The sequence below is a fragment of the Kwoniella botswanensis genome, chromosome 1, assembly GCF_036426115.1.
Source record: "Kwoniella botswanensis chromosome 1, complete sequence".
Lineage (NCBI taxonomy): Eukaryota > Fungi > Basidiomycota > Tremellomycetes > Tremellales > Cryptococcaceae > Kwoniella > Kwoniella botswanensis.
Genome location: NC_088599.1, coordinates 11,676,652 through 11,691,408, shown reverse-complemented (window position 1 = coordinate 11,691,408; position 14,757 = coordinate 11,676,652). Strand labels below are relative to the sequence as shown.

The 14,757-nt window shown below is 44.1% G+C and overlaps 4 protein-coding genes across 4 annotated transcripts; 1 reads left to right on the top strand and 3 right to left on the bottom strand.

The window, feature by feature from the left end:
* Positions 1 to 320: 320 nt before the first annotated feature.
* Positions 321 to 3,763, bottom strand: L199_004408 (uncharacterized protein; the record flags this gene model as incomplete). The annotated part of the gene is made up of 8 exons (XM_064890135.1): positions 321 to 1,269; positions 1,329 to 1,417; positions 1,479 to 1,918; positions 1,973 to 2,065; positions 2,137 to 2,663; positions 2,723 to 2,857; positions 2,953 to 3,045; positions 3,177 to 3,763. The coding sequence occupies 8 exons, from the start codon at positions 3,761 to 3,763 to the stop codon at positions 321 to 323; spliced, it is 2,913 nt and encodes a 970-aa protein (XP_064746207.1).
* A 563-nt stretch (positions 3,764 to 4,326) lies between these two features.
* Positions 4,327 to 5,532, bottom strand: L199_004407 (uncharacterized protein; the record flags this gene model as incomplete). The annotated part of the gene is made up of 2 exons (XM_064890134.1): positions 4,327 to 5,318; positions 5,475 to 5,532. The coding sequence occupies 2 exons, from the start codon at positions 5,530 to 5,532 to the stop codon at positions 4,327 to 4,329; spliced, it is 1,050 nt and encodes a 349-aa protein (XP_064746206.1).
* Positions 5,533 to 7,444: 1,912 nt separating this feature from the next.
* L199_004406 (uncharacterized protein) lies at positions 7,445 to 9,371 on the top strand (the record flags this gene model as incomplete). The annotated part of the gene is made up of 5 exons (XM_064890133.1): positions 7,445 to 7,545; positions 7,632 to 8,321; positions 8,431 to 8,860; positions 8,935 to 9,026; positions 9,131 to 9,371. 5 exons carry the CDS (start codon positions 7,445 to 7,447, stop codon positions 9,369 to 9,371), a joined length of 1,554 nt encoding a protein of 517 aa, XP_064746205.1.
* Positions 9,372 to 9,805: 434 nt separating this feature from the next.
* On the bottom strand, positions 9,806 to 14,595 carry L199_004405 (uncharacterized protein; the record flags this gene model as incomplete). Its single annotated transcript, XM_064890132.1, has 21 exons — positions 9,806 to 9,928; positions 10,013 to 10,104; positions 10,167 to 10,239; positions 10,362 to 10,492; positions 10,572 to 10,601; positions 10,694 to 10,985; positions 11,064 to 11,280; positions 11,365 to 11,423; positions 11,487 to 11,770; positions 11,873 to 12,090; positions 12,153 to 12,315; positions 12,380 to 12,534; positions 12,589 to 12,695; positions 12,754 to 12,852; positions 12,956 to 13,306; positions 13,416 to 13,637; positions 13,763 to 13,981; positions 14,080 to 14,151; positions 14,220 to 14,299; positions 14,365 to 14,430; positions 14,493 to 14,595. 21 exons carry the CDS (start codon positions 14,593 to 14,595, stop codon positions 9,806 to 9,808), a joined length of 3,156 nt encoding a protein of 1,051 aa, XP_064746204.1.
* Between the last annotated feature and the right edge of the window lie 162 nt (positions 14,596 to 14,757).

Sequence of the window (14,757 nt, the reverse complement as noted above, 5' to 3'; positions counted from 1 at the left end):
GAACAAAAACCAGCCGCGTACAAAAGTTAAAGTGGCGGACACGCGCACACCACATGCACATGGCGCGCGGAACTCACCTACTTCCTCGACACACTGTATCTTTCTCTTGTTGACATATTTATGTATATATATGCATACGACCACGATAGGATAATGATACATGCATAATACAGGTCAGACTCTCTTGTATTTGCTTAAAGTACGGAATGTGGAGTGACAGAACTTCCTTCACGAGACTGTCCGTCCCCCTGCTCAGCATCCCCCTTTCTTCACCCTCTGCACTCCCGGCCACCAATCCTACTTTGTCTCCACTAGACAAATTATTCCTTCCCATCCGCTTTCTTACAACCCTTCCCATCCATCGACCCACCTCTCTCCGAGGGAGTAGGCGTTGCGGCCAAAGGAGGTGCAGGAACAGATTTGAATTTGGGCACTTTCTTAGCTTGCACCGGCTGAGGACTGATTATCCCTCCAGTCGGAGCTGAAGGAGCAGATGGTCCACTTGCTGTTGAAGTTGATCCTTGACTTGGTGGAGTAGGTTGTCTACTAGGTACATTCGATCTTGTTCCGATTGCTGCACCTTGAGACGCAGCTCTGATAATTGGTGGCGTGTTGATCCCACCCTTTCTTCTACCTCTTTCAATCATCAATGCCTCATTCAACAAATTGTTGGTACCGCCCGGAGGAGCTACATTAGGTGTTACTGCCGCACCTGAAGATAACAGTCGAGCTGGAACCGCTGTCACTGGATCTAATCCTTTGAGGGGTACTGAACCCGCTCCGGTTGAGGCAGGTTGAGAATCGGTAGGCGTTGATTGCCTTCTCACGTTCATTTTGACTTCAGATTGAGTTCGTCTAGGTACGTCATCCTGGTCAATCTCACCAGGCGAGGATGTCCTTTTGATTTCTCCTCCAGCAGCAAGACTGTTAGCGGGAGCATCGTTACCAGGGAATTGAGCCGGAGCCGCAGGGGGAGGAGGAGTGGAAGATGTAATTGTGATATCCGCTGTTCGTGATCGACCAGGCTGAGAGACCGGTTTTTTACCAAGACCAAATTTGGGTTTGGTAATTAATTTCGGTATGACCCTTCTTGCTCCAGATGATTGCGATTGCGGCTGTTCCAGATCTGCATCGTTGGTAGGTGGTAAAGGAGTCGATTCGGCCAGAGCTAGATTCTGTCTTGCCAAAGCTGCTTTACGAGCTGCTAACATCGCTTCTCGGGGTACGAAGGCCGAGGCATCCGATCGAGGTACGCCGTGTTCATCGTACCTACATATCAACATTGTCAATCAAATGTACTTCAGGTGAAAATAATATGGCAAACTTACTCATCGTAAATCTCTTCACCTATCAGCTCTTCCAACACGTCTTCAAGGGTGATGACACCAAGTGGTGCACCTTCTAATCCTTCGAAGAACTATATCCGTATGAACTGATCAGCCAGCTGTCCATTTCTGATAGATGCTGGCTATACTCACCTTCTCAACAGCACCTGGGGCCATCTGCGCATCAGCCGGAACAGTCTGTTCCAACTGTATCAATTTCGCTTTCTCGACCAGACTAGCTTTCTTCTTCCTTTCCTGCTCTTGCTGCAGTTTCACTTCTTCTGCTGCCGTGGTGGAGGTCGGACTGGACGCTACAGCAGTACCGTCCGATCCAGAATTGATCCTTTTGGTCCTGGTCTTCTTCCTTCTCTTCTTACTTTCACCTTTCTCGCCCCTCTCAACATCAACATCCGTATCAGTCTCGGAAGAATCGGAATCGGATGAAGATTTATTCCCATGTGAGATCTCCGCTACCTTCCTCATGAACCTTTGTCTCAAACCACCCGCTGCGGCTGTCATGACTGACTCAGCATCTTCCAGGTCTTTCTCGACTCGTTTAGGTCTTCGCGAGACTATCGCCATGTGAGACCGACCTGTAAGGAGTCTGCGTTAGCATGTTACGAGTGAATTCAAAATTAGCAGCTTACCTTCTTGGAATACGTTCAGCATGTTGGTCAATGGTTCATCATACGGGACAGAAGGGATCGCATTGATAGGGATGGAAGCAAGTGGAGTAGCATCTGTGAAACATAAATATCAATTAGCCTTATTTAAATCCCTTAGCGTAAGACCACCTGATCGTCATACTCACCTTCAGGATCAAGTAAAACACACGATTTCACTAACAAACTACCTAAAACCTTTTTGACCATCTTAGTCTTTGCTGGGCCTTTCGTTGCAGTAGCGAAGTTGATATCTGGAACTTCTACCATTTGGTAAACCGGTATTCTAGAATGACCTGATCTGACTACATGTCCAAGAGTCTCATAATCCAACTTGGCTTCTATCGGAAGCATGAAAACCTGTTCGATGGGAGTCATGGCTTCCCTGACTGTTTTCTGAGCGAGATCCAAAGCCCCCTGAGCCATTTGGACGGTATCGAAGTCCAGATCACCCCCTCCTTCGGCAGTAGCTGCATGCATCTTGATCAATTCTCTTAATTCACTTCGTCGATAGATGATACCATGATGAGCACCCAGAATGTACTCTAGCAGTTTGGCAATTGGCCAGGCGATAGGGAAAGCTATCCATATCATGATTCTCACAGGCCATGCCATTGAGGCGCCGACGAGTAGACCGTATCGTGAACAGATGGATTGAGGAATGATTTCGGCGAAGCTGTTGATAAATAATGTGAGAAGTTGAATAAGTCGGAAAGGAGTGCGGTCGAAACTCACATAACTACTAAAGCTGTAGAAGCGATCACCGCATAAATACCGCCGCCAATGACATTATCCATGACTACAGGTAAAGCCTCGTTGACAATCATATTACCGAGAATCAGAGTGGTCAGAAGTAGATGCGAGTCTTTCCTGCAACAGTGAACAAACGGTCAAACAGTATCAGCTGATCACATTCACTCAGGTAAAGTAGAGGTTCGATGCTATTATAAGGTATCGTAACTCACCTAACGGGTAGAATCTTCATAGCGTACTTCTGCTGTTTGGGTGTACCAGATATGGATAATACTTGTAGTTGAGTAGGATCGACCGAGAAGTATCTAAGTGGGTATTCAATAGAAGGTTAGCCGTTCATGTAATGAGCGATATGATGGTGTGTGTTTGTGACACTCTCCAGGAAAAGTTGATCACACGACCACGATCACCAACAACAAAAGAACTTATCACTCACCCTAATGTTAATCCTGCAAACATCCCACTCAAAGCCACCAAAACAGGTATCATACAAGCTTCCACTATTTCCCCTGTACTCAATTCCCTCTTACCCATCATGTGCATGTGCATCGTATCGGGGTCGGTGAAGTGGGATAAGGAAGATGAAGCGTAGTCGAGTATATATTTGAGGAATGACAGAATTGGTGTTCTCCTCTTACTTGATCGGATCATCGGGTTGGGTTGGTAAGTCGAGTCGTATGATGTGTATTCGTCTTTTCCCATTCCGAGTGAAGATGTCGGAGAGGCAGAAGCTGTAGAAGCGAATAAGATGATGCCTAAAAGGAGAATCGTGATTGGCATATTCGCCGCTCCATTTCTGATCCTGAATGACCATTTCGATCCGGGTTGACCAGTACCGTCCTCAAGGGATGAGGTGCACTTGGTCTCTTCTTCCCCAACCTCAATCCCGCAAGGGAGGCGAGGAAGACCGGGATCGTTATTCAATCCATCTTCGTTGTTATTGTTATGTTTGTTCCACTTAGTACGACCGAACGGTCGTATATCAGGTGGCGGGGGAGGTTCGGTGTTGGTATCTTCGATCATCCGATTGGGTGTTGGAGGGAGCGCGTCTCTTTCTTTGTTGTTGAGATGAGCAATGCTATATAGCAATGAGAATGTAGGTGGTTGCTATATTATGCTTTGCAAGTGTCAGTTGAAGAGAGATGTACAGTGATCGATTTGATAGTTCGTTAGTTTGGTTGTTTGATCGGGCGGGTTGGGTGAGTTCCATTTTTAGAGATTGCCAAGTGAATCGCATTCTATTTTAGGAAATTATCATCATATTCATCATACACTATGACGATCATGATCGTTTCACTGGAGTTATCCCGAATCCGGGTGGTCATACGCAGTACGATGATGTAAAGGCAAAGCTGTGGATGCATATTCTGAGAGCGAAGCAGTTATCGCAGTGCGCTCCTGTGTTGTGCTATGCGTTGAGCAATGCATAAATGATATTGTTGATAGATGATGTATAATGTATAATGTATAATGTATAATGTATAATGTATAATGTATAATGTATAATGCTTGACTGAATATGTCAAAATGCTAGATGAACGACTAACCTACTACATATATGAACTCTAACTGTAAGATATTCTATTCTACTGAACCTCATTCAAAAGATCTCTCCAACCCTCTTGTAATCCCTCTCTAACCTTATAATCCATTCCATTCAACCAATCATCCACTATCTTCCTCTCATCCTCTTCCGATGCATTTATATTGTCTAATATATCCACTTTGCCCTTACCTTCCAAACACAGTACCGACCATCCAACAATGATCATACCCGGTGGTCTTTCATCCAACTTCTTCAGAGACTCCTCAATCCTATCCAACCTACTCATGATAATCCTTTGATCAGGCGACGAAGCCCTCTCTATTATACCTATAGGTAAATAACCGGGATACCTCTCTCCATCCCTTCCTTCGGCGTTGGGCGAAGAGAGAGTTAACGTTTCTATGATTTGATTGATCCTCGCTACTCCCATAAGTAAGATGAGGGATCTAGATTTGACATAACCAGGTAATTTCACTGCCTTTCCTTGTCTTCCTACTCCCGTGCACAACACCAACGATTCCGATACGCCCCGTTGAGTTACTGGAATGTTCATCATCAACGGTCCAGCCAACGCAGATGATATACCGGGAATGACGGTCGATTCAAATCCATTTTCACGGAAGTACAGGACTTCTTCTCCACCCCTTCCATATACAAATGGATCACCCTGTTTGAGTCTGACTACGATTTCACCCTTTTGAGCTCCAGCTAAAGCCAATTCCATCATTTCATTCTGAGCTCCTTCCGCATTACCTGGGAATTTCTTGGCGATATGCAATTTCGTTGTAGAAGGTATCAGAGCTAGGATCTCGGATGGGACTAGTTTATCGGATAAGATCAACGTCGCTGTTTTCAAGGCGTGATGAGGGTGTTCTCCTCTATATCGGATCATCGGGTTGGTTGGTAAGGAGTCGTATGATGTGTATTCGTCTTTTCCCATTCCGAGTGAAGATGTGAGAGGCAGAAGCTGTAGAAGCGAATAGATGATCCAAGGAGAATCGTGATTGGCATATTCGCGCTCCATTTCTGATCCTGAATGACCATTTCGATCCGGGTTGACCAGTACCGTCCTCAAGGGATGAGTGCACTGTCTCTTCTTCCCCAACTCAATGGCAAGGGAGGCGAGGTAGACCGGGATCGTTATTCAATCCTCTTCGTTGTTATTGTTATGTTTGTTCCACTTAGTACGACCGAACATTTGTCGTATATCAGGTGCGGGGAGGTTCGGTGTTGTATCTTCGATCATCCGATTGGGTGTTGGAGGGCGCGTCTCTTTCTTTGTTGATGAGATGAGAATGCTATATAGCAATGAGAATGTAGGTGGTTGAATATGCTTTGCAAGTGTCAGTTGAAGGAGATGACAGTGATCGATGATAGTTCATAGATGATTTTGATGGGGGATGGGTGAGATCCATAGAGATTCCGTTACGCACACTAAGGAAACTTTCAAGTTGGAAAAGAGGGACGATCATGTCGTTTGACTGGATTTACGAACCGGTGTCTAGCTGTACGAGATGTAAAGGCAAAGTGTGGATGCACCTGCTTCTAAGAAAGTGGTAGCTCTTGTGTGCGAGCGTTGAGCGATCATAAAGATCGTTTCATGGAGTTATCAATCGGGTGGAAATACGCAGTAGATGAGGTAAAGGCAAAGCGTGGATGGAGAGCGAAGAGTTACGCAGTGCGTCTGGTTGTGCTATGCGTTGAGCAATGCATAAATGATATTGTTGATAGATGATGTATAATGTATAAGGTATAATGATAATGTATAATGTATAATGATAAGCGTATAATGCTTGACGAATATGTCAAAATGCTAGATGAACGACAAACCACTACATATAGGAACTCAACTGTAAGATAGGGTCTAGTCTATGAATGAAGTAAAGACAAGTAAGCCTCAAACAACCTATATGATTCCATTCAAATCATCTAGCTTCTCCAGCCTCTCCGAGGAATATGAATATACCACTTTGCCCATACTTCCAAACACATACCGACCATCCAACAAGAATATTCTTCATCCATCTCAAACTCAATCCGATAAACACGAAGAGAAGCTGGATCGGCCTCCTCACCTTGTAAGAAATACAGACCTCTCTCCATCCCTCCGAATCGGCGGGCAGGGAGTTAAGTTTTGGTGTTTGTTGATCTGGTAGGTATGGCGAAGATAGGGATCAAGAGACATCCAAATTTCACTGAACTTTCCTGTCTTGACTGACACCCGGCAGGGTTGTTCATCTAACGGTGACCATATAGGTAGTCGATTCAATTCACGGAGTACGGACTTCTTCTCCACCCTTCCATATCCAAGCTCACCATTTAGTCTACTACGATGACCTTTCAGCATCAGCTACCTATCTTTTATCTGAGCTCCTTGTATGGGAATCAAGCATATGCAACTTCTGTAGAAGTCCTCAGAGCAGGAGCTCTGGGTATGATAAGTCAGTCGTTGTTTCAAGTGATGGTAGACGGAATAGTCCCGATGTCCAGGTCCATACCAAGATAACAGGTCTTTCTTCGTATTTGGAAGATTAGCAGATTGATGAGCAGAGAGAGAAGTGACCATAGTTCCAATCACTGATACTTTATTTGAGTCTGGGCTAGATGTTAAAAGTAATATATGTGTGATGGCCACTCATCAACAATTCCTTTCTTCCAAAAACACTTCCCCTTCTATCCTCATCGAATTAGGATTTCCAAAGAGTGGATCCGATGTTGGACAGAGATGGAGTATGAGTTGGGGACATCAATTAGGAATATCTAATTTTTCTTCCTCAACAGAAGTTTAGGTGATGATTTGGCTTTCGACCGTAATTTCCCCACGTTATCTACCGGTGCGCCAACATTTGATGGTAATCTGGTTATGATCTCTCTTTTGATCCTTCCGGCTATCTCAACGATTGGAGGAGGCTAGGGAAAAGTTGGAGTTTGGTCATGGATAATGTATCTTGCTCGACAACGATTGTAAACATCAATCTTACTGAATATATCACTTCTTTGCGGGAGACGGTGTGCGAGGGACTCAATGATCATAACACAAACATGATTCACCCATAACGAATAGCAGTACATACTGTAGATAGGCGATTGAGAGATCAACAACACCAAACATCCTTACGATCCGCAGTTTCAAACGCAGTTTTAGCTGTTCAACAAATATGGTAGGAAACAACCATAACGATTACATAGCACTGGCTACATCGCCTTCAGGAGCAGGTGAAGAGGGTGTGGATGAACAGAAGGAACGTATACTGCGTAGGTGAGTTAAATCTCATCTTATCTCTCACCAAACCCTGTTCACTCAGTTTCGCACCAAACTCAATGCATTGAATTGTTCATGAATAGGTCACATAACAAACTACCATTCCCTTTGAACCACCTTCCCAACTCAATACGATCCAGACATCGTCTCCTCTTCTTACTTCTACCTATCCCACTCATCGTTATTCTCCTATCTCTCGGTCGACACTTCTTCGGCACCACCTCATCTTCTTCCTCCGGTGGGTTAGATTTACAAATCGGTGAAAATCCGTATTTCTATACTGGTGACGTATGGAAATACAACGACGAAGTCATCGCTAGACTATCCCACTGTCGGGAGTTAGGCATACTTCGAAATACTTCTTTACCATTCACAGAAAATGAGAAATTATCGCAAGAAGAAGAAGATGAATTGATACTTCAAGGATGCGGTACCAACCAAACTACTGTTCTCATCTTAAGTTCCCTTTGGTTCGCAGAAGCGTTCGCGGGAACGAGTACAGCCGGAGAGACGATCTACGCTCAAAGTGTTATTTCAACGTTGAACGCGTATAATTACTCATACGTGTTTACAAGTTTGGGATGGTATAATGCCGATATGCGCAAAACTGTAGAACTTTGGAATACCCTCAAAGATAATGTTAGGATGGTTCTGGCGGATCCGGATCAAGTCAATGTTTGTTATACCCACTCTGACCAGAAGTGTTTGAAAACGAAGGAGAATATTGAAGGGATACCGGCTTGGAAAATCATGAGTTTCTGGTATTGGGATGAGTAAGTTCAAGTTTCTTCCGGCTGGTATGGTATATTGTTGTGATTTACTTTCTATCTTGGTAGTATCTCTGTGGAGCTGACTTGGTTTTGACTTATGAACTTCATATAGCCCTGCAAACCCCCTAGGAACCCAATTCACTCTCTCCCCTTCCCCACGGAATGACAACTATTTCCTCTCTTACTCTATCGAACCTACTTGTCGACGACTCCCTTCCCTGCCTACATCGCACCGACATGATCCACCACAGGCATACCTATTAGCTAAACAGATGCATTACCTCGAAAACTCAACTGCATTCTCATGGACGTTAGAAACGCTCGTAGGATTACAGGATACGTATGGCATCGCAGTGGTAGGAGGAATGACGGATGATGATGAAATCACGTCGAAGAGGGTAAAAGAGCTGGGTATAAAGAATATGGGTAAATTACCTAAACTCGATTTTTACAAGGAGTTAAGCAAGTCATTCGTTTTTGTCGGTGTGGGTAGACCGAGGATTAGTCCTAGTCCTTGGGATGCACTTTGCATGGGAGTACCGGTGAGTGATTTAGTGACAGTACATGAATACAGATGCAAAGCACTGAGCTGATCTGATTTTGGGAAATTGTCTAGTTTATCAATCCGATTTTAACTTGGGATGAAGAAGATCCACAGAATAGAACGAAATGGCATGCTCAACAATGGCATATGACGGATCTTGAGCCGTAAGTGCACACATCGTCTTTCGTTTTGTTGGCAGTAATCAGTCCCATATTTGGTATGACTTGAAGCTTCGACTGAAGCTTGTAAAACCCATTCCGTGTGATAGTCCTTATGTCTATTCGGTCCACGCCCATGATCTTTCCGGATTGAGCGAAGCGGTCGGTCTAGCACTACAGAACCCTATAGAAAGTTATATACCGGATTACATGCGATTCGATTTCGCCTGTCATCGTACGGCGGATCTGGTAGAGTCCGATTGGAGGAGCAGAGCGGAGAAGACATTGCAGGAGAGGGTGGAGAGTGGAGAAGGTCAGGTGAGTTGTGTCTTTTCGAAATTGATAGGATGAGTGGAAGGTTATGAATATGTTTTACTGATGAGGGTCTCATGGTATTCCAGTTGTTCATTCTGTAGGAACGATCAGCAAAGGTCGAAATCGACGAGGAAATGTGATGTGATATGATAGATGAGTCAACGGAATCATGGAAATAATATCTTCGTCGAATATCCTTTGTTTTGTTTTATTATCATAAATTAGATATTGTACGGATGTCATCGGTTCTTGGTCATTTGTGTATCGGAATGTTAGGTTTAATGGGTTTTGTTTTGGTTACATGTTGTACTATCATACTATACGTATATGTATATTCTTCCCAACACTGCAAATCTCCCTTCATGGTGAATAAAGATGCAACCATCACATTGTCTTGTCATCTATGTACATGTTATATATTGCTGATACCTATCTATCTTATCAAACGTAACATCTTATTCGCGAGCTTATCAAGATAAAGTCAATACCTCTCTTAAAGTTTTCTTCTCCACCTCAGTTAAACTATCGATCATCTGATGGATATTACTACTTTCATTCATATAAGCTTGTCGAAGTATATCCGTTAGGTGTTGCTGTGCATGACCCCGATCAATCAGCCTCATTTCAGCTTATATGGATTTACCAGGATGATAAAGAAAATAATAGTTATGACTCACCCCCATATCGATTTGAGCCAATGGATCAGATTTCAAATCCTCATCGTCATCCTGAGCATCATTTTCATTACCGCCTTTATCATCCAGCCAAGCTGAGAAGCAAGACCAATCTCAGTATCTATTGTAGTATATCGAGAGAACGAGATCAACTCACAAGATAGGTAATCAAACTCTCCGACACCATCACCTCCTCCAGCTAATAGATCATCATCATCCCAATCCTCGTCCTGCGATTGACGAAATGCAAAAATTAGTATATAATCTTTTACACGAGATGGTAGTCGAGACATTCATTCAGGTGATCCGGTCATTGAGTCTCATTGCTCAACTTAGGATAATTTTCACTTACCCCGTCATCTTCCTCAATATCATAATCCACCTTCTTCCCCTTTCCTTTAGCTCCCGGTTCGGACTGTACATCTTTCAATATCAACTTGAACGCTTTGAGTGGGAAAGGTATCTGAGTATATTGGTTTGGGTCTACATGGAATCGCGTAGGAATTGAAGGGACATGTAAGCTGTCAATACACATAGAGGGAAAATTATGGGTACGACTGACTATTTCTAGTTCTTGATCTCGTCATTATAGCTGAGTTAATCCAGCGAATCAGCCATACATCCTATCTTTTCTCGGAAATGTTGGAGAGGAAGAAGTGGCTATATGAGAGTTGGTCAACTTACTATCTCTATTCCTCTCATCGATCACCAAATCACCTCTAACCACCACTCCATTCAGTCTCTGATCCTGAGCAGAAGAGGACATGGCGAACAATTTCGATAATCCTAAATCGGATACTCTAATATTCCAAGATCCAGTTATAGTATCTGAATGTTCACACCATGCAGCTAAGACTACCTCCAATCCTGACTTCTCACCTCCTTCCGGTAGAGGTACAGAGAAAGATGACAAGAGATCGATGGTGGACGTTGTATATTGTGTTCCGAATAGGTATGCAAATGGAAGGACCAGTGTCTGAACATTTCCGACAACAAGTATAAATCAGTACAAGGGTTGAACAGTACAGAATTGAGTGAAATGAACGGAACCCACCTGGATGAAGCTTGGTAACTGAGCAGTGACCAATCTTCCCACTACAGCTCTTAATAAATCAGGTAATACTGGTGCCATAACGCTTCCGGCTTTTCTGAACAGGTGCATAATCAATTCACCAACGAAGATACCGCCTGACTCGGAGAATGTAGGTGCGAGGAAACGAGATAATAGGTGGAAGATCGAGTGAATACCGTTGTTGCCTTCGGAGTCGTGCCTACGGATAAAAGGAAGAACCATTAGTGAATTCGGTATAACGCTATATATTGGTTGGTCATCGAAGGGTTTTTGGTCTGCTTACCACTGAATAAGCTTATCGCAATCTTTCCTGACTACCAAGGTAAGATGTATCATTCCGTGCTGAATACCATTCATCATCAGCTCTTTCAGTCTTCACTCATTCTAGCTGTGACACTGGCTCACCTGAATCACATCCATATCATCTGTCGTCCTCAGTACGCCCATCACAGCAACAGTCACACTACCTATCAGCTCAGGTTCCAACGGCCCACCTCTTGTCCTGATCAGACTATTGGCCAATTGCACCGCTTCACCAGGTATATGGACGGTATCGTCATCGACTGGTGTCGATATCGCTTCGGCTAGCTTGGGACCTATCAGTTGTACCAGAGCTGGTGCGACGGAAGGATCGGGGAGAGAAGCGAGAGATTCGAATGTCTCTTCTATTATGGCTGTTGTGACCGGATCTGTAATTGATCAAAACGAAAATCAACATCTGGGAAAACGCATAATCATGCCGTTGGTGAGATAGGCAGATGGGCCGCAAGAGATGAAGTTTTCTGACTTACCATCTGTGAACTTGACCCAAACATCGTATATCCTACTTGCCACCTCCACCACGGAATCACCATTGATCAGATTCGTGTCTAATGCGAACACAGCTCGGATTGTTTCTAGTACCAGATAAAGAGTCTCATTGGTGATCTCAGGTAAGAGAGGTAAGAGCAAAGTGAGGATTTGTCGGGATTGAGGTCGCATGATTTCGGGCGAGACATGACGACAGAAACTGTAAAGCGTTTATTAGTATTGAGCTTGATCGGAGTAACTAAACATTCGGTAGACACCTACTTCTTTATCGTCTTCACCGCAGATATCTTGACGGGTACACTGACGTCCCTCGAATCCAGCACATGTACAGCGGCACCGAGGTACTGTCCGGCTAAAGCATCGGATAGCAAAGAGGCGAATTGAGAAGCGAAGACGAAGGCTCGGCCTTGCAAGAAAGGTGTTTCTGATTTTAACACAGGCATATATCAGCTGATTGGTCGTATATGATAGGACAAACAACAACTGACCTGATTGACTTAACAACCCAGGAATGACTTGATCAAACAAGAACTGCACGTTGAGACTTTGCGCTTTACCAGCAGCTTCATCATCTTCAAGAATCTCCCTGAGGTCATCGGACACACCTCCGATAAGAGATAATGCTGATTCGAGTGGTTTCCACCTTGATCGACAAACTCAAGTCAGCTGAATTCACCAAACGTATTCTTCAGCTCACCAATCAGGATTGCCAGATGATCTCGCACCTGCCGATTCCTGCACCTTCTGCTGTACTCTAGATTGAAGGATGTTTGTCACAGGATGAGACCACTTGTCCATCATTGACTAGATCATCGTCAGCCTGTGCCCTTATGGAGAGTCCACTTGTCGCAAGCTGACTCACCCCTATCAAGTCGTACCCAGAAGTTCGAATACCGTATTGTTCGGTTTCATCGTCTTCGTCAATCACAAATGCATTCGGGTCTTCCATCCATTCTTCTTCCTGCATCACGCAAGGGAGAACCCATAATCAGCTACCCACTCTTTATGCCATGTGCAGCATTCAAATGAGAATATCGCATGTTTTCATAGAGTATTACACTCACATTCTCCCTGGTTATCTGTGTATAATCTAAGACAACATCCACAATCCCTCGCATCACCTCATTCCCATCCCCCTGACCATCTAGCAGAATCGAAGGAGCGGTCTTAGTCCTCACAGCGGGAGTGAGGAAATCGAATATCGCACATGCCAGATCGGTGATATCGATCTTGGGATCTAACATACCCACGTCCGAAGTGGGAGAAGGAGGTTCATGTGAGTCATCCGCGTTGGATAGGTAGAAGGTATGGAAGGATGGTAAGAGTGATTTCAAGTTTTGGATGGATAAGGGGATATACGTTTGGAGATGGGGATGAAGGTATTTAGGGAAAGCGTTATGATATAATGAGAATGTCTGTCATAAAATCAAGGAAGGTTTCGATCAGCCTTTGCTCTCATGTCTATCGGTACATTGGGATGATGGGCAGTACAGATGCAGAAAGGAAAGGACCTAATTTACTCACTCTGAATATCTCTATGCGTATACTCAATTCTTCCCAGTTCTTCCTTACTTCCTCAGCGGCATCTAACGATAATAACTGAGTGAAAGCGTTCAACCAGACGGGAGATAAGCTGTCCATAGCTGATTTGACGGAACTAGGATGTTCATCCTTGACAGTTTCCAACATTCGTAAAGTCTGTCTGAATACCGAGACAGTTTGAGCTCGGGTAGTGGCTGAGTGACGCTAGAAAATAGATTAACCAATCAGTATCACATGATCGACTAAAAATGAAGAACAACAAAAAGATAATTTCTTGTGTCCTATACCTTGATGTTGAAAGGAGAATGATAGATTTGACTCTAGCTTACCTCGGGATCACCCAAAATATTCAACACAGCAGGTAACAAATCCTGCACGACTGGCAACAGCTGATCTTCACTCAGATCATTCCTCACAAAGTCCGATATCACTCGCATAGCTCCATGAACGGAGTTTGGCGAACCGCCAAGAAGGTTAACCAAGTTTGAAAGTAAATCTGGATAATCTTCGGGCCAATCGTATTTCGCTATCGTCGATAAAGCGAATGCCTGTCACATCCCATCGATCAGCAAAAGCTTTTTGTGGCGGGCAAGGGTAGGCAGGGGTAGACGATTAGACAGAGACAGAGACAGAGGTAGAGACATACAGCTGATAATCTAATTTTACGTTGAGGGTCGGATAACCCATCAAATATCAGTGGTCGAATTTGACCTTTTACCTATCACAACACAACATATGAGCTGTTCCGAGGGATATCGTTACGGAGACCGGAGGGGTAGAGCTCACTTCAATCGGTGTGATGGGATGTTGAAAGCTCGCTGAGGCAGGTGTCCAATGTTGATTGACATATTGCTGTAACAACACTCCTGCAGAGTATCATCCGAAAACTCATGTTAGCTTGACCTGCATTGTCCAGCGGAAAGGAATGGACTTATCTGTCTTTGGGATAAATCTACCTCTTGAGCTAACAGTATCCTGGCAAGACTCAATCCTCCCTCTGTCGAGACATTTCATATTCAGCTTGTTGCACGACTTTTGTAACGCATATGTCGGACTAACCAGGCACCAAGAATAATTGTTTCAATTGCTCTTCAGCATGTTTACGCGTTGACTCCTCCGGACTGAGAGTAGCTTGCAGGCAAGCTAACACTTGGGACTCCATCTTGGCTGGTCTTGAATGATGTCGAGAGATGTATGGATGATGGGATATCTGCAGATGATTTTCTGAATTTTCGTGAAGGAGCTCAATATTTTACGAAACTGCAACATCTTGGATCCAGGCAACAACCTGAAACGCGAAAGAAGTTCAATGCGTCATTACGTA